Below are 20,785 nucleotides of genomic sequence, written 5' to 3'. Positions count from 1 at the left end.
TCTATGTCTATGTGTGTTAGTACGTGTGCATATTGTGTGTGTGGAGTGTTTTGTATGTGGGTATGTCTGTCTTCTGTGTTTTCAACCTTTTCTTGTTTCTGCAGGTACAACTTTAATTATTTTGCTTATAGTCAATATGTCTCATGTACAGGTGCTTTGTAACAATGAAAATTGTAAAAGCACTATATAAATAAAGTTGAGTTGAGTTGAGTTTAAAGAAGATTAAAAATGGCAGCCCCACACCGTGGTATAATGAACACATGAAGGCTCTAAAGAAAGCGGCCCGAAAAATGGAGCGCAACTTTAAGAAAACTAAATTAGAGGTATTTCGTACAGCATGGAAGGATAGTATTCGAAAATACAGGAAAGCAATAAAAGTTTCTAGATCCGCCTACTTTTCATCACTAATAAAAGAAGTAACACTTCCGTTTTGTCCGAGTTCAGTAATAAAAAGTTGTTACTCATCCAGTTTTTTATATCGACTATGCATTCCATTATTCGATGAAACTGCTGTGTTTCATGAGGCTTCGAGGAAATATAAAGTTGAGTATCATCAGAGTTAAACAATTCACAATTGAACAAAGTGCTCATTATGGAAGGGTGTTTGCATTTTTGTATCAACTTACCGAAATTTCTTATCTATATTTTGTATTACAGAATATTAACTCAACTCAACTTTATTTATATAGCGCTTTTTACAATTTTCATTGTTACAAAGCAGCTGTACATGAGACATATTGACTATAAGCAAAACAATTAAAGTTGAAAAAAAGTTTTTTAAAAAAGAAAAAGGTGAAAACAGAAGACAGAAGACAGACATACCCACATACAAAACACTCCACACACACACAATATGCACATGTACTAACACACATAGACACACACACACGGACGTGCACGCACACACACACATACACAGACACGCATGCACACACACAGACACGCACATGTCTGGTTTATTATCTCCGCACACACACACACGCGCACACACGCACAGTGAGAGCACACATTTAAGATAAAGGAGAGAGAAGCACAGGTCAAATATAACGGACTATAAATTCCTATATGCAATATTAATTAAGTGAAACTTTAAAATTCTAAAGCAGACCCCCCGGACAGGCAAATAGTGCAAAAAACAGTATGCAAATGGTGGCGAGGAACCCAAAACTTTAATCGAGAAAAAAACCTCAGGAGAACCCAGGCCCAACCAGGGGATTCCAGTTCCCCTCTGGCAAAAGCTGCTGCCTCTGCACAAGCTCGACAGTGTTTGCACAACAAGGCTAAATAAAAATAAATAAACTTACTAATAAGGTAAATTATAGTTTTAAGATTATCATTAATAATCTAATAGCATTGGAAAGTCTTATATATTACTGCATGGCATATTCAAAATGTAGCTGAATATACAAATTACCCAGCAAACACTATGTTCCACTTTATAATATTGGAGTCCACGAACTCTCCAGCCTGTTTTGTCCCCAACCCCTAAATATGTATGTATGTATACATAATATATACTAAATATAAAATATACTATGTGTATAATGGCCTAATGGTTAGAGAGTCGGACTCGTGACCAGAAGGTTGCCGGTTCGATTCCCAGGGCCAGCGGGTAACGACTGAGGTGCCCTTGAGCAAGGCACCTTACCCCTACTTGCTCCCCAGGCACTGCAGTGATAGCTGCCCACTGCTCCGGGTGTACGTGTGTTCACGGCTTGCTGTGCGTGTGTTCACTACTGTCTGGATGGGTTAAAAGCAGAGGTCACATTTCGGTATGGGTCACCATGCTTGACAAATAGGTCACTTCACTTCATACAGGACGTATAGTATTTATCAAAAGCGTTCTGCCGAAATTCAATTCATGCTGGTCTTTAATACAGTTAAAGCAACTAAGGGCTGGGCTGTATGCTCTACACTTTAATCGTATTATTTGTTCAGTATCTTCTTTCAAATGTGGTTTTGTCCTGACTTTATACTTCTCAACTTTATTTATAGCTTTATTCAATCTGTCAGAACAGTCTGAAGGATTCCACATGGGATGCGCTGTATCGGTGCGATGGGACACTTGCCATGCGTACTGGAGAACGGATTTGACAGAGAGTGGCAGCAATTTACAGCACCACATTTAGTGATAAAAAACCTCTCACAGGCACATTTTAGGATTTCTAAATATTACATATGATAAAAGCATTTAAAGCCATGCCCCCACTCTCCTGAATCTTAGTGTTTACAAACTCCATCCCATCTTTCTCACAGGCTGTCATTTTATGGCATCTTTCAGATGCAGGCGCCGCGGTGATTTGAATGTGTTTTTAATTCATGTGAATGGCCTGGCAGAGCTGCTGCAGGCCGTTAATTACCTGCCACTGTGAACATCACTCAGACTAATGAGAGGAACTCCCGCCCTGCATGCAGCACGCATATTAAGACTCTAATCAGTGAACCTGCAGCAAACGGCCATGGGGACCTGACTACCTCCTGCCCCATATAAAAACCACAGTAAAATGGTGGTGATTTTAAAACATGTGTTCGAAATGGCTGTAATGAGGGCATAACATGAATCTGAGCGTTTTAAAGGAACAGTTCACACAAAAAATAAAACATATAGTCATTTACATGGATGTAAATGGCTCTAATGAGGGTTAAAAATGGATCTGAGAGTTTGAAAAACAAACAAAACAAAGAAAAAAACTATGCAAAAATAATTTATATACATGTATACATACATGTTGTTAAAAAAAGAACACAAAAGGAGATTTGTCAGGGTAGAGTTGGGGCAAGATGTTACAGACTATCAGCTCCAGTCGTCTTGTGTTTAGTATATAAAAAAGAGCAGTCTCAACTTTCTTCAGATTGTTTTTTAAAAAGGCACTGAATAAATTACATCATTAAAAAATTTCCAACGAATTAAACGAGTTAAGAAGTTTTCAGATAAGTCTCAAGTTATTTCTAGATATGACCCTATTGTGTTACTAATGTTAACCCATGACAATACTAACATCAGTAGAACACATTTTGCATATGCTGTATTACAATGAATAACACAATATCATATGTAAAATCGTTATGTGCATATACAATACAGTAAATAAACAGTGGATGAACAAAACATGTGCAAAACTCATCAACAAAGTAAATCCTTAAACTTTTCAGGTTTCTTAACCATACGGCCACTACGAGTCTGTTGAGGCGGGTCAACTAACATGACCTGCCCTGGAGCCTGAGAGGCGGTAGGAAAATCACAAGGTCATGGAACAGATTCCAGCTCAGTCAACATAACAGTTTGAGCTGGACGTTCAGTTCTTGTCCCACCAGCAGGCTGTTGTGCAGGTTTGTTTGGCACATACGGTGGGATGGAAGTGAGGGGAACAGAGTAAGGGGAATTAGCATTAGCTCCACAAGCGGCACAGGGACTGATGAGGAACTGGCAGGTAAAGTGCAAACAGATCCCCTATAAGTCTTCAAGCGATTGTGATGAACCACCCACCTTCTTGACTGTGGATTGTGTGGATCGGTGATCTCATAAGTTACACCCGGGCTGTCATTCTTGTCCATTCGTCTCAGAATTTTGTATGGGCCTTTCCATTTAGGAGCCAGCTTATTCAGCTTTTCAGCTGGATCGTCCAAAAACACAAAGTCACCTGGTTCATGTGGGTGGAAAAATGTCTTTTTGTCATACTGCCGTTTATGATTAAGTTTAGCTGCCGTCGACCATACAGCTGCATCTTTGAAAGCATAGGACAAACGTGTGGTCACATCACGAGCATAATCCGCAGGGGGACCTGGAGTACAGGAAGTGAGAGTAGCACTACAGTTCAAGAGAATCTAAGCAGGCAGTCGTGGTTCTCTACCATAGGCAAGATAGAAAGGACAGAATCCAGTGCTGGAATGAACGCTCGTGTTATAGGCCAATTCCACTTGAGGCAGGTATTTATCCCATTCACCTCCACTTTCACAAATGTACTTAAAGAGTTGGTCTTTCAAAGTTCGGTTCAGTCTTTCAACCATACCATCCCCTTGGGCATGGTAGGGAGAGGTGCGGGTTTTCAAAATGCCCAGTTGACTGCACAGATGTTTGACCAAATCTGACTCAAACTGTCTACCTTGGTCTGTGTGAAATAACTCAGGGACCCCATACTGTTTAATATAATCCTCAAAAATGCACTGTGCTACAGTGGTTGCACGCTGATCTTTCAGGGGGTACAGATTTACAAATGCGTAAAATAGACCATTACAACCAGAACATACCTATTACCCTGCGAAGTTACAGGTAGCTCAGTGATGTCAGCAGCAATTCTTTGGAAAGGTCTGTCTGCATGAATGGACATGAGGAGTGGTAGAAGTACATGACTGACAAGATACACATTCAGCACAGAATTTCTGTATGTCACGGGGCATGTAAGGCCAATGGCATGTTTTCCTGGCTCTCAACAAGTAAGTTCAGCACTCAAATGACGACTAAACTTCTCTCCATGGAAACACTTAAGAGCTGTTGGAATGAGTACCTCAGGCAAAACTACTTGATAAACAGAAGGACTCTGAGGAGATTAATTCACTCTGCGACACAAAACACCCTCTTGGACTGACAATTTGGGAAATGCATGCCAAAGTTTTCTCAATGGAGCAGGGGTATGTTTGAGTCTGCCTAATGGGGGTCTTTTATCACTGTTCCCTTTCCAGTCCATGACAGTACTAAGACAGAAGTCAGCCTTTTGATGAACTTGCAATTCAGTAAAATCAACGGACAGTGTCAGACTCATGTCAGGAAGAACACCACAGCCCTTTGAGTGAGTGGCGCTCGCACAAATAACAAACACCTGTGCCTCATTCCAGTAACTGGCGTGGGGAGGCTTAAAAGCCAGTGAGGCAGAGACAACGGAGAGTGAGACCGGAGCTGACGGCTGATGTGTGCAGAGTCTGGACGAGAGAGCGACGGACTCTAGGAGAAAGGCTCGAGAACCTGAAGAGACTTCTTATTGGTTAAAGTTAACAGTGTTGGTGTGTGCGCGTACGGCGCTTGTGTTACGAAAGAGAAATAAAACGTTTAAGTCGTCAGCTCTACCCCGATTCCAGCCTCTTCCTTCCTGTTCCCACGAAATCTTGTTACACTGGTGCCAAAACCCGGGATGGAAGGAAGTAGGAGTGCCGCGGCCGGTGAGCCGAACCCATCCAGTTCGCCATTTGCGGAAGTAATATCATCGCTCGTGGTCCTCCACCAGGAACACCACCGGGCGCTGCTACAGCTGAGGGAGGACCAGGATGTACATTTCCAGGCTGTCCTACGGGCTCAACAAGAGGACCGCGAGACGTTCCGGAGCTGGATGCACCGGGAGGTTCAGACGGGGGCTCGCGACAAGAGTGCCTCCACGTGGACGAGGGGGCTACGGGGTCGGAGCGGCCAAAGGAGGTGGATCCATTGCTGGGAGATCCGCCGGGCTAGAGACGCCCGGCAACCCCTACACCCCGCCCTACATCGCCAGGGCGGCAGGAAGGCCTGGGCCGGCTTGTTGGCGCTGCGGGGACCCGGACCATTTCGTAGACCGTTGCCCGATGATGGACGTGGGGACCATGATCCGGGTCCCCGACGAGCCAAGAGCTGCCCCTGGTCCGGCTGACCTGTACTAAATTCCCGTGAGTACGGGGGGTACATACCAGGCTTTGGTGGATTCAGGTTGCAACCAAACCTCCATCCACCAAAGCCTGGTTCGTCTCGGGGCGTTGGGTAAAAGCCGCGAGGTTAAGGTGCGGTGCGTACACGGGGATGTGGTGAAATACCCGTTGTTGAGCCTGCCCATTAAATTTAGGGGAAAAAAGCATAGCGTAGAGGTGGCGGTTAATCCTCACCTCAGGCATCCGCTAATTCTGGGGATGAATTGGCCGGCTTTTCTTAAATTACCGGGGTTATTGTGTGCGGATGCCTCTTGAAGAAAGAAGCATGGTGGGGGGGATGTGCACGCGGGCAGTGTGGAACCGGGTCCGTCGGAGCCGGACTCCGGGGAGGCGCGCGAGATTGAGAGGTTGGTACACTCTGATCGCGACGACTTCCCCCTGAAGCAGGCCCAGGATGCGACACTGAAACGGGCGTTGGAGCAGGTCGCATCCATTGACGGACAGCCGGTTCAGCCCACACGGGCCCTCTCCTACCCGTATTTTGCTATAAGAAAGAATCGGTTATATAGAGTGACCCAAGACACTCAGACAAAAGAGGATATAACCCAGTTGTTAATTCCAAAAAGCCGTCGGGTGCTTTTCCAGGCGGCTCATAGTAATCCCATGGCAGGTCACTTAGGGCAAGGCAATACACTGAGTCGCCTCATGGCCAATTCTTTTGGCCGGGCATTCATGACAACATGCGCAGGTGGTGCGTGTCTTGCCGGGAATGTCAGTTGGTAAACCCACCGGCCACCCCAAAAGCGCCTTTACGTCCTCTCCCATTAATGCAGGTCCCCTTCGAGAGAATTGGTATGGAACTCATCGGGCCATTAGAGCGATCTGCACGGGCTACCGCTTTGCATTGGTCCTAGTGGACTATGCAACGCGGTATCCGGAAGCAGTGCCACTCCGCAGCATTTCCGCGAAGAGTGTTGCGGACGCCCTGTTTCGTATCATCTCCCGGGTGGGGATCCCCCGCGAGATCCACACCGATCAAGGCACGGCGTTCATGTCACGTACGCTATGCGAAATCTACGAATTACTGGGCATTAAATCGGTTCGCACCAGCGTCTTCCACCCACAGACTGACGGCCTGGTGGAACGATTTAATCGCACATTGAAAACCATGATTCGCAAGTTCTTTCACGAAGACGCCAAGAATTGGAATAAGTGGTTAGATCCCCTCTTATTCGCAGTACGAGAGGTCCCCCAAGCCTCCACGGGGTTTTCCCCCTTTGAGCTCCTGTATGGGCGTTAGCCCCGTGGGGTGCTTGACGTCCTGAAGGAGACTTGGGTGGACGGGCCTTCTTCCAGTAAGAATGAAATTCATGATGTCCTGGACCTGAGAGCAAAACTCCAAACACTGGGGCGGCTGTCGTTGGAGAATTTGCTACAGGCCCAGGTACAAACAAAGCCGTCTGTATAACCGGGGTTCTAACCTGAGAAAGTTCACGCCGGGAGAGAAAGTGCTTGTATTGCTCCCGACATCTAGCTCCAAATTACTTGCGAAGTGGCAAGGACCCTTTGAGGTCACACGGCAAGTCGGTGACCTCGACTATGAGGTCGTTCGGACCGATAGGGGAGGCGCACGTCAAATATACCACCTCAACCTCCTTAAAAAATGGAGTGAGGAGGAGGCAGTGATGCCGGCGACAGTGGTATCCACAGAGGAGGATCTCGGGCCAGAAGCAAATGTTAAATCACGTTCCATTGCTCTGGCCCCAGGAGGAGACCACCTCTCCCCCTCGCAGCTCACTGACCTGGCCCACCTACAAGCGGAGTTTGTCGACGTGTTCTCTCCCCTTCCAGGCCGAACGAATCTCATACAGCACCATGTCGAAACCGAACCTGGGGTAGTGGTGCGTAGTAGAGCCTAACATTTACCTGAACACAAAAAAAAGGTGGTTCAGGCGGAATTAGAGGCCATGCTGGACTTAGGGGTAATAGAAGAATCCAGCAGCGACTGGGCGAGCCCGATAGTTTTAGTGCCTAAAACGGACGGCTCAATTCGGTTCTGCGTGGATTATCGCAAAGTTAATGCCGTGTTGAAATTCGACGCCTATCCAATGCCGCGAGTCGACGAATTGTTAGATCGGCTGGGCACCGCTCACTTTTATTCGACGCTGGATTTAACAAAAGGATACTGGCATAGGCCTCCCTTACTTTCGGCATTACTATTGGGCAGCCAAAGTGCGGGCCTTAATGTATTGGCGCAATGCAGGGCCTGGGGAGTCAACCACTAACATTCCTGCGTGGCTCGCTATTGAGAAAGATATTCAGGGTTTTTCATTACCAGCTCTACTCTTTGCAGAAAACAAACCTATTAGAAATTTTAAAAAATGCAATCCCATTGTTGTAAACTCTCTCAAGATTTGGTACCAGATAAGAAGGATCTTTAAACTACCTCAAATATGCTCTCTTACCCCTATAGCTTGTAACCACGCATTCCCTGTCTCGCAAACAGATAAGACCTTTCTATCTTGGAGGGAAAAAGGGATCATAACCATAGGGGATTTATACATTGACAGCATATTCGCTACTTTTAATCAGCTTAGACAAAAATTTGGAATACCCCCCTCGCATTTTTTCAGATATCTACAAATACGGAACTATGTAAAAACCAGTATGTCTAGTTTTGAAACCAACAAACCCCCTGAACATCTATATAACATCATGACTCTCGAACTCGACACAAAAGGTATTGTTTCCAGATGTGTCGAATGTTTGAATTGTTCCATAGAACCTCTAACACAACACTTAAAGATGTCCTGGGAGGAAGACTTGGGTATAGATATCCCAGATGATTCCTGGGCTGAGGCCCTCCAAGGTATTAGGACTTGTTCTATTAGTTCTAACTTTCAACTAATCCAATACAAAGTTGTACATAGGTTACATTATTCCTGTACCAAATTACATTCTATATACCCCTCGGTATCACCTCTATGTATTAAATGTAAGTCCAAGGAGGGCACACTGGCACATCTGTTCTGGACATGTCCAAAAATATGTAAATTCTGGTCTGATATCTTCTGCTTTTATGCCAAGATACTCAAGACTAATCTTCCTTATGACCCTCTGGTCGCTATACTGGGTTGGGCCCCAACCTTGGAAGCCTATAACCTTAATCAAATTCAGACGATACAATATGGGATGATAATTGCAAAGAAGGCAATTTTGTTGATGTGGAATAAAGAGACGGTACCCAAGTTAGAGATGTGGCTCACAGAATTTAGTAGTATGTTACACATGGAAAAGATCAGATATGAAATTGCTGGTAAACCGAGAAAATTCTTACAGATTTGGAATTCTTTCTTTGAATATTTGGAGGGTGATCATTGATCATTGAATTTAACGGTCTGGTCAAATGCTTTAAGAATGGTATTACTGTGGATTATATATCGGGCAATGTACAATTAGTTAATCTTTCCTCTCTTTATGTTTGGATGATTTTTGACATAGGTGTTTTATTTTGAAGTTATGTACAGTATATCTGTCTATAAACATATGTATGTATCCATATTGTTTCTTTATGTACGTATGACTACTCCCATACATATGTGTATATGGGTGCGTATTATTGCTGTAGATTGCATATCTTTGATACTCACAATTTATTTGTTGTTCATTTGCTGGCATGGGGTGGGGGGGTTGTTTTGAAAATTTGGAAAACTTTAAATAAAGTATTTAAAAAAAAAAAAAGATATTAGACAAGTTATATGAAGTGGTACGATGGGCAATTTTAATTCAAATTATTCATATTAGTCTATTACTTTAAAAAAGTTTAAAATCTTTTACATATAAAATTAACATAATACTTGAAGATACTTGTACAGTATACTATAAGATACAGATTACAATTGCGAACATACTCTGCCATTCAAAAGGATGACTTTCCACATTTTCACAACAGGGATTATGGACTAAATTAAGCTAAATCATGCATTAAAAAAATAAACAAACCATTAATAATAATAATAAATATTTTTTTCAAATTAAAGAAATATGTTGCCAAAACTACTTTACAAACACACATATGCCTTTAGATTAAAAAACTTTAGATCATAAGAGACATTTTACTCAATCAACTCTAAACCTTTTGGACCAGTAGTGCCCTTGGCTTTTAACTGCGAGTCACACACTTTTATGTTCATACATTCTGGTTACTTACATCTCACGTCATAGGGAAGGGTCATATAGTGCGCTTTATCAAACCATCTGGTCAAAACTAAGTTTAAATGTTTTGCTTTATGAAACAGGCCTCAGAAACATACTTCACATATGTAGATAATCGCACGTGGCCAACAACACATTGCAAGCTCATGGTCCCAGTGTTAACATATTAGATCCAGCTCGTGGTAAGTGACATTGAGTTACCAAATGTTTCTATAAACAAGTCAACAATTTAATTAATCTGCTCAGCAAGTGTCTCTCAAAACCCTACCAAGACAATAGTGGAAAAGATTTACATAATACGTCAACAAATTATAATTATATATATTGCATTTATTTACACATTTTCTATGTACATGTCTTTGAAAACAAAATTCTGTACACAACTATTAAATTGAAGAACATTTCAGAATATTTCACCCACACTTCTGTTAAAATCCATTCAGACTTTTCTGTAGGTTATGTCAAGAAGTTTGGTATCCGGAAAATATCTCCCCATGTGGCTTGTACTGTGTAACTCCATACGTTCAGACACTGAATGTCAGTTACAGTACATTTTCTGCCGCTCATCAAACTGCCAAAGTAGACCAGAAGAGCTGCTGAATTCACTGTTTATGATGTTTTGCTTTGCTAGACCCAAATCATCATGAATGTTAAATAAATATCTGCCAGGTCAATAAAAGTCATCAATCGCTGGAGTTAGGCACAATTTAACAGGCTCATGTAAACAGTATATAAAAGAAAAAATGGAAATTTTAAAATAAACGCCGATTCATAGTCTATATCTTGTACAAAAAGGAGACAAACAGACATCAAGAGGAGGTTCACTTAAACTGGCACACAAATTTAAAAGCCTGATGATATGATTGAAGCAGCGCACAGTTCAAATACTGACAAAATTAGAAGCTGATTTCCCCAAATACGCCAATTAATGACAGCATTGTACAGTCAGTGTGCATTATTGTATTAGTTTCAAAATGGGATGTCAAATTGACAGTCCCATGTGCCACTGAAAAAAGCAGAAACATAGCCAGCTCTTCAGTTAGCATACCCAAGCTGCCTTCATTGACCTGCACACCTTGTACAACTCAAACAGCCAAAATAAGGCAGATTTTATAGGTACTGTTCTAATCCGCAGACAAATTCATCACCCTATGACTCCTGGCCGCATTCTGAGGTAGACCAAGGTTATAAGAAGTTCATTGACATTGCTTAAGCTGAACAATTTCATTGTAAGTCTTTTTAAACCGTCTTATCGCTTAATGCTAAATTATTGCCTTGAATAAACTGGGCCAGCATCCATCCTGCTGTTGCTGTGGCAACCAATTATAATGAAGAAATTCTTTGATTTAACGAGTTTTTCCATGGATTCAGTGCATTAAAAACCTTTCTCTTGTAAACATTTCTAGAAGTGGGTTAGCAATACACTGAAGAAAAACAGAAGAGAATAAAGATACATTTCATTAGTGTTTTTAAACAGTGTACGATATTGATACCCTGGTGATTTTACTGTGTTTGGAGTGTCGACATTAGTAGGAATACAGAAAATATGCCGTAACAGTTGCGGTCCATTGTACATATTTCCATCTCCATAAAAACATCATGTTATCAGTATAATATCGTCACAACCAGAGGCGCCACAGAGGTTGGTTGGGGTCATCATATTCAGCAGGGGAGCTAGGCGGAGTCTCATCTCTTGTAGTGATTGGGGGCATCAGCAAAGGCAAACTTTAGTCTGTAAGCCTCAGCCAAGAGTACACTAACTTCTTCGTTGCCCCAGTGCATTGTGGGTAGGTTCTGGAGCAATATCATCAGACCCTGTGAAAAGAGATTAAAAATGATTGTGACTACATACACAATAGGGAAACTTGGTGTGGTCTGAGCAACTGAGCAATAATTCCTGCTGTAAGGTCCTCAATTTTGAAGGATCATGTGAACCCCAAAACACATTTTTGTATAGGTTTAAAATCATAAAAACAATGAGAGTACACATTGAGTTTATTATAAGAGAGATATATACTGAATATAGTCGCTCTGTTCTTCAGGTTCAAAGTACGTCACAAAATGTGAGGTATATGCATACTGTAAACTCTCCATTGGGATTTGTAGGTTTGTATCTACGGCAGCGGATTTTCCATTGCTGTCCCTTAGAGAAATGGGTCATGTACCTAAGTTTCCTCAGAGCAGCAACACAAAAGACATAATTTGTGTTCCTCTGCGATTCACCTGAGAGCTTTGTAAAGTCAGGACAGGTGGGAATTTGGTTTTGCCAAAAGCCTTCCTTCAAAACCTAAAAGCTTTTATTTAAATTTTAGAAGGAAACATGAAAGATGTTAAAAAACATTAACAGATCATTCCAAATGCCAAAAGTCCATATATTAATCACGATTAATCGCACATAACATTAATGTTTTAAAATATACTTTTACAATCTAATAATTTCACATTTAATCTTCAAATTAATGTAGAAACAAAAGATTTCTTTAACAGCATCATTTTATGAATGAAAGCCAACATTCTGATATTAGTACTGTTACTGATGTCTCTATTAAATTGATTTATTTTAACATCAATTATAGCCATTCAAAAGTATAACTGAGAGCAATCATGTCTAATAGGTAGGAAATATACAGAAATTGAATAGAAGTTATCAAACACAAATACAGTCTTTAATGCTAAATTGTAAATTACAGATGAATTCTCATTAAAGCTACAAAACACATTGAATTCCTCTTTTCTTTTGTTCTTTGATTAAAATTAGTGACAGGAGTCACAGCAGTAGGTTTAAGAATGCGTCCCCTTTAAGAGCAGTCTCTTAACGCAGATGACGCCACTCCCATTGTCACAAATTTGCATTCATTTAAGATTGTATTTAACATGTTTAAGTCTGTGCTTACGAAAATGCTAGACAAAACGGGCTTTCTGTCATAATATTGTGTGGTTTTATTCATTAAAGCACGAAAGAGAACTTAATATTGGTGCGCTGTCTGACAGAGACTCACTGACGCAGCCTTTAGCCTGTGACTGTATACACCAGACTGGACGTCGAGTTGCGTTTTGCCGCAGCCCTAATAATTATTTACACTCTATTATTACTGTATAATGTATAATAAACAACAATACTTCGTTTAACTTGCTGTGACAAAACGGGATGGAGTTTAATTTATATGGCCTCTGAATGAACCAGGTGGAATGGATTTGAAAAAGGAGAAGCTTGGAAGTCAAGGCTGTAGATAAAACACAGAATAGAGTTTAATTTATTAGGCATTCCTGAAGTGGAATGGATTTGACTGAAGGCGCTCTGATAAGTCATGTGTGCTAAATTAGAGATGTAAAAGTGAGTGGGTCCTGTATCATTGGTTTTAAAAGTGAGAGGGTCCTGTCCCACCCAATTACAATGGCTCCGACGCCCATGTTTGAATTATTTTTTACATTTTTGTAAACATGCTTGCGAGTGTGAAAGAGCAAGCATTCTTTGCCATGTGATATGTCTGTATTCATAAGCAGTTCAATGTGGTGTACATAAAAGAATCAATGCATTGTACAAAACATGCATTTACCCTGCACACTTATTCATTATTACAATCCAGCATTTTCAAAATAAAAATAAGACTTTCACCTGTGCCAATTAGTTTATTAGCATCTTATTGCTTTAAACCCTCTCCTTTTCAAGCAGTCTTCCCCTTTCTCCACCAATCTATCCTTTGACCTTTCCATGTCCCTATTCTACCCTTTTCAAATTGGAGGCGTGAAAAACCATTACTGAAACAGGAGTTCATGACACTTTAAGATGCCAAGTCTGGTTACCTACCTTTACTGTCAGTTGGTTTAAACTAATATAGCTTTCATTCTTGGTGTGATTGGTCTCAAAAAACATATCTTTTTAATGACTGGCTATAAAAATTGTGGAGCAAATATATATACACATTAGATCACTATTCACTAGACTAGTTGACTAGTCAACTTATGAATGACAAGTCACCCATCCTCACCTGTTCATACACATAGACCCTGCGAGAAAGTGTTGCCCAGGGAAACCGCACGGCTTCATTCTACTGGATGAAGGTTTATTTGGCATTTAGCAGACAAAAGAAAGGCATTGCAGCATGGAGCTGTTTATTTCTTTATTTCCTCACCGGGGTTTGGAAACCCCTTGCTATTACAAAGCACCACCACACTCCTCTAAATTATTATAACTTTCAATCACGGATTCTTCGCCTGCTCAATCTTAAGCACAGGGCAGGTAGCGCAAGCTGCCTGTCAAGATATGCGTTTCTCTTTTCGCTCTGTGCGGTCAGGACCTCGCCGGTGGAAGCCCATTTCTCTTAGGTATAGAGGGGCCAAGTTTAATTCACTCAAGACGGCATCGTGTGGCTCCGGCAGGCCTCAGAGTCAATGACTGCATTAGAGTGGCTTAGAGCAGAGATGCAGCCTCAATCTCCCAGCCTAATTCACCTATCCTGCCTGCCCTGATGAAGGGGAATGAGAGTGCTTAATACTCCATCACAGCATGGGGGTATGGAGGGGGTGGATGGGAATGAGAACGGTAGAAAAGATACATGAGGAGAGAGATACAAAAAGGGTTATAATGTGTCTTCTCATTTAAAATGTGTCAAAGTTAATACGTATGCCCGTTGATAACGACATTACCAAACTTATGCTAGTTAAGTCCGTCTGATTGACAATTTGATTTTTAAAAACTCAATCAGAACAAAATAAATGCACCTAAACTGATGAATAAAAGTAAGCACAATACAAGCATCTCAAGTATATGTATTTTGGACAGTACTACTCTAACTAAAACTCCATTTCAAGGCCCAAGACAAACACGCAAAGGTTTCTAAGCTACTAAGTAGCCTTCTAAGTAGGTTTCTAAGTACAATTTTACACATTGTTGCATTTTGCAAATTGTTGAATACATAACACACAGTGTAAGACATTAAACTCTTGAAGGCAATTGTTCCTTGTTTTAAGGTTTGTTATTGATACAGTAATGCACATATGATCACAGGAACACACGTTAAGTATGTAAAGCTGGGCTGCACCTATTGATATTCATACGCATATTCTATTTCTGACCTCCTAGACAATAACAGAGTGATGTTATGCCTATTGCAAAGGTGTTAATTAATGTAGGTTAATTGCTGTAGGTGTGTGTCTGCCCAAGTCTGTGTAATAAAAAGGCATAGAATTCCCCGTTCCTTTTCACAGGAACATGACTGTGACAATGTATAGGCCTAACTACAATATTATTAGTCAAAGAATAATGCCAAAATAGCATGCCTGGCCATATGAAAGAGTTGGCTCTGAGAAAGAGTCCCCCTGTGGTCAATAGTTTTATCCCTTTAAGCTAATCTTTGACCATTAAAATTACATATTTAAATGTATTTAATAGCGTCATTAAGTATATGCAGACACATGAATATGCAAATTAGTCCAGCCTCCACCCAGTCGCACTCAGCAGTTCAAGACGCTGCTATAACTGAAAGTGAAACTGAGAGCTGACACAGCAGTGCAGTGATCGATTCAGCCCGAATCTATGTGCTATCTTTGCATATTTATGCCTCAAACTGCTGATTCATGGGGTCAAATGAGTTGATGTGATTGGTTACAAGTTTATGACGTCATTAACTGGGGCAGTTTCAAACTGCATTTTTAAACTGTCTTGTTAAAATACTCTGCAGTCTTAAAGCACATTAAAACACCACATAACCATATAAACAACATTAAAATCTAAATTTTCACCACAGGGGGTCTTTAAAGCTAAAACATCGACCTCCTTACCTTAGTTTTCACAATTTCCTCACACAAAATATTTGAGGACAGTTAAATGGATGAGACTGATGGTAAGATGAAGCGCCTTCTTTTAAAATAACATGCAGAAGTATGTTTGTGTGCAGTATGCGTTTTAAAACTGAGGATGTTTATCTCTTTAACTTGCTGAAATCCTATAAATCCTTCCTATAAATATATTTCCCATCCAAATGCACATTCTAAATAATAAATACATTTATTTCCCAACATAGTCCTGTGTTTGCTCTTACTGGTCATATTTCATACTTGTTGACTTTACATGTTAAATGAATATGACTGAAACACCCTTTATGAAAATTAAACATCGTTTTATTATAGTACAAATCTAGTATATATTCGAAGTGAAACCATGATTATTTTTCATAAGAGCAGTATTGCTTATGTGCGTCATTATTCCAGTCTTTAAAATAGCCGAATGCATGGTAACTGCCTAAAAGATTATAAGAGGCATTTAGTCAAATAGGCGATTACAGCCTATTGAAATAAACATAACCGAAGAATCCATACACTGACGAGCACTTCCGGTATTCAATTCTGCTGACATAAAGGTCCGTACATCACATAATACAGGTCCTGGGTGTTTGTGAATACAATGCTCCAGTAATTGAAAATGACATCATTTAAAAACAGTGATGATTACAAGACATTGTCACCTTTATTTATATAAAGCTTTATAAAATACAGACTGCTCTAAATCAGCTTCATAGTAATGAACAGGAGATGTTTGCACATACCAGATACACTAGATATACTATGTCAGGGAAAACACGTTCTAGTGGAATGTTGAAACGTACTGAATTTGTTTTACTGAAAAGCTTTTCATACATTATTGCTTAAGTTTTGAAAAGTATAAAGTCTTTTAATGCTATTGTAGTGTATTTAATATGGCTTATTTGTTATCATTTTAACCAAAACACATATTTGGGAAGTTTACTGTGTGAAGACATAAAATAATCTTTTGATTTAAGATGTCACATTCAGAATATTGCCTTTTGCAATCTCTATTTAGATGAATTACATAATGCACTCTAATTCACTCCTACAGGTAACAACACCTTAAATCTTTCATTACATTTCAAATGACTCTTCTCTGAGACAGATCAGTCTATGCATAAAACAACAATTTCCAAAGGACACCATTTTCATCTTCAATCATATTTTTGCTAAGTTGCCCTGCTATCCTTGAATCTAAGAGCGCTTTTCCACCATTGCGCCGAATCGTTCTCGTTGCTTAATCATTCTACTCTGTGCTGATTCATGCCAACCGGTACATAAATAGTTTAATTTTCCACCGCAGGGCTGATAACAGAATTCTTTAGAATGTAAAGACAAACGCATCACACGCTGCCTTGGTAACACAAGAGACTGCGTTATAATGTCTCTGCACGCATTCTATTAGCACCATTCAGAAAAATTCCGAGCCGAGAACAGTTTGTAGTCGTGCCGTGTCTAACCAGGCTCATGTGGAAACATAACTGTAACCGTTTCAGACCGTGCTTAGAACGGTTCAGCGCCATGGTAGAAAAATGCTCTAAGTTGACTGCCTAATGAAGAAGAGCGAGGGTGTGTAAAACTTTGATAGCAAATTATATCCCTGAAGAACATTATAAAATCGAGCATGTGGTAGTCTAAGAGCTTTGGTCTTTGAAAAAAGTATCGCTCTCCCCATCCTCTATGTATCTGGACACTCAGAAAATGTTCGAGACAGAGACCTCACTACAGATATTATTAGAGGACTGGTGTATTCAGAACAGCATAGTGCATACCAAAATAAATTTAAAATATTGTGCGCAAAACAGATGTCAACTACAACCAACATAAAAAAGCATTATTTAAAAGTCATATCTTATCTTTCGATCAACACACCCATCGCACACAGCTTAGTTTTTAACCTAGTTTTTATTAATAACTAGATTGGGACACTAATTACTTGTTATGAGCTAAGCCAAATAATTGGAAATAAATGAATGAGCTAATGATCTACACACCCAACCACAGTCATTGATCTGGGCTTGCAAATTTTTATTGCATCTACGGATTTCCTCCCTAAAGTATGTAGAAAGATGTATTGGTAATGATATATTGTATTTACATTGTCAATATCTTTCAAAATCAACATGAAACAGTACAGATGTGAATGCTGTTTAACAAGATATTCAACAAGAAAAACATTTTCAGTAGCTCAGTTGGAAGAGCCCTGTGTTAGCAATGCAAAATTTCTGGGTTCGACCCAAGGAACACACATATTGATGAAATGTATGTCTTGCACCTTCTCTATAGTAGTTTTGAATAAAAGCATAGACCAGATGCATAAAGTAAATGTAGTGAATAAAAAATGGCTGAATTCTGAATGCGAGTTTGGTACAACAATACTACTGGTTAACCTTATTTTGATGAAATGAATATGAAAACACAAATGTTGGAATATTTGGAAAAACATAGACAGGCACAATAAGATCAAAAAGTAAATCAGGTAAATTTTGATTTATTTTTTTATTAAGTTTTAAATATTTAAGGTTTATTCAGGTTTGTAAAAAGCTTTTAAAAGAGACAAAAAGACACTTAAGGAATCTGATTTCCTAGTGACCTCATATACAGCAGCAACATTTTTCTGCAACTCTAGAAATCCTAAGGATCTGCTTCCAAGAATGAATAAAATATTTGTATTTTATAATAAACTGATGTTTAGTTAGTCATGCAGCACATGCAACCTCATCCAAACTGACTTATAGTGCACTTGCTACAGGAAAAGTCCCTCAGGAGCAGCCTGGGGTTAAGCACCTTGCTCAAGGGCTCAGCGGTAATGGCGAATGCCAGGAACTCTCCAGTTTCATAAACCTTCGCTTATTACTAGCCCAGATCTATAACCGCTACACTACCACCAACGCAGCATATGACACAATTCCCAAGTTGTCTTAAATGTTTCTCTGGCATATATTATATAGCAGCTTGACAGCAATAAACTGGGACAGGCTTTAATCAAGTCACTCTGTGCAACTGGACATCAACAATAAATACAATATACCACCCAAACCAATGAACGTTGGGTGTACAGTAATGTGATTTAAAAGCCTGGCCTAATTACAAACACAAGCCTAGTAAACATTGGCAAGGTGAAGAATGAAAAAGCACAAAAAAAACTTGCATAAATAGCGAAAACTAGGACTTTGAAAGGATTTTCTTCAAAAGCACTGTTTATCTTGATGCCCCAGGGCATATTGACCATTCTCTACTGGTGTGCCTTATAGCCCATTTCTTTTAAAGACCTATTTATATTAATATCCATTTATATTATTATTTTATTGTATAAAAGTGTATTAAATCCAAGATTTGTTGAATTTTGTTGCATGTTCACTTTATTAAATAAACAATTTGTTGAATGGGTCCTGTAGTTTGGTCGCATTTAAAGAAACTGTACGGTACATTGACATCTAGTGGTTGAGCTTGGTATCGCAGTCTAAATTCAAAATATTGGAGAGACAAGTTTAGCCAAGTAACGGTTCTTCTCAGTTTCTTTTGATTGTTAACAGAAATAATCTACAGGCACTATTGTTTGCGAATGTTAAGGCCAGTCCACGATCACAAGCATGCGTAATAACGTTTGTTTATGTTGTCACTTTATAACCGTCTATATATTCTGTGGTGTCTGAATTGTGGTTGTTAACCTACAATGTGCGATTACTTCTAGCTATAGCAGCACTCAAGACGAAAAAATAATCATAGTAAAAGCATCCCAATGATATGCGTTTTAATGCTGCTAAACTGCCACAAATTTTAATTTGTGAACTTGTAAAGTAAGTATTTGTACCTGTACACTAAAATGTACACTCACAGCCCTAATGTGAAAACTTGTAAAATAAAAAACTGAAGTTGAATGTTGAGATTTGCACTCGTGGACAAAACTCACAAATCTGTCTTTTGAATTTGAAGTTGCAGAAAAAGTCACAAATGTGTAAACTGGCATTTACAAAATACATTGGCATATACAAATGCATAGCACATACAGTGGCTTGCAAAAGTGTTCAACCCCCTTCATTTTAATCACATTTTGTTATGCTGCTGCCTTATCTTAAACTACTTTAAATGATTATTTTTTACATTAATCTACACTCCACGCACAATAATGACAAAACAAAAAACTGATTTTTGACAGCTTTGCAAATTTATTAAAAATAAAAAACAAAAATAAGTACATTGCATAAGTATTCACAACCTTAACTCAGAAAATGGTTAAAGCGCCTTTACAGACTCAAATCTTTTTGGGTATGATGTGAAAAGCTTTACACATCTGCATTTGGCAATTTTCTGTCATTCTTCTCCTCAGATCCTCTCAAACTCTGTCAGGTTGGATGGAGATCATCAGTAGACAGACATTTTCAGGTTTCTACAGAGAATGTTCAGTTGGGTTCAAGCACTAGCTGGGCCACTCAAGGAAATAGACAGAGTTGTCCATAAGCCACTCTTGCATTGTTTTAGTTGTGTGCTTAGGATCATTGTCATGTTGGAGAATGAACCTTCTGCCCTGTCTGAGGTTCTGAATGTTCTGGGCTAGGTTTTCGTGATCATTATCTCCGTATTTTGTGTACAGTCCCTGAAGCTGAAAAACACCCCCACATCATGATGCTGTTTCCACTACACTTTACTGTTAAGACGGTATTGTACAGGTGTTGAGCAGTGCTTGGTTTTCTCCAGACATGATGCATGAATCTGAGATTCATCAGACCAGAATATCTAGTTTCTGACAGTTTGAAAGATTCGTTGAAGTATGTTTTTGCATATTTCAAGTTTCCATGTGTCTTCACTGAGCAAAGATTTGAGTCTGGCCACTAAGCCATAAAGCCCAGATTGGTGGAGTGTTGCAGTGATGTTTGTCCTTCTGTAAGTTTCTCCCATCTCCATATATGATCATGGAGCTCAACCAGAGTAATCATCAGCTTCTTGGTCACCGCTCTAACCAAGACCCGTCCTCATCGATGGCTCAGTTTGGACAGGAGGTCAGCTCAAGTAAGAGATCTGGTGGTTCCAAACCTCTTTCATTGAGGATAAATGGAGGCTACATGCTTCTGTGAACCTTCAATACAGCAGATTTTTTTCATAAGTCTTACCCAGATCTGTGCCTTGATACAATCCTGTCTCAAAGCTCTACTGG

General features: G+C 39.9%; 1 protein-coding gene across 2 annotated transcripts in view; it reads right to left on the bottom strand.

Moving 5' to 3' along the window:
- Nucleotides 1-10,140: 10,140 nt before the first annotated feature.
- Nucleotides 10,141-20,785, bottom strand: part of tbc1d22a (TBC1 domain family, member 22a) — a 185,375-nt gene continuing 174,730 nt past the window's right edge. For both annotated transcript variants that reach the window (XM_057323906.1, XM_057323905.1), the window contains exon 13: nt 10,141-11,640. In XM_057323906.1, coding sequence (XP_057179889.1) covers nt 11,512-11,640 — 129 coding nt within the window. In that variant the 3' untranslated portion in view covers nt 10,141-11,511. The remainder of the gene's footprint in view (nt 11,641-20,785) is intronic.

This window comes from Triplophysa rosa, linkage group LG24 (genome assembly GCF_024868665.1).
Source record: "Triplophysa rosa linkage group LG24, Trosa_1v2, whole genome shotgun sequence".
In the NCBI taxonomy this organism is placed as follows: Eukaryota; Metazoa; Chordata; class Actinopteri; order Cypriniformes; family Nemacheilidae; genus Triplophysa; species Triplophysa rosa.
This window is presented reverse-complemented; position numbering and strand designations above follow the sequence as displayed.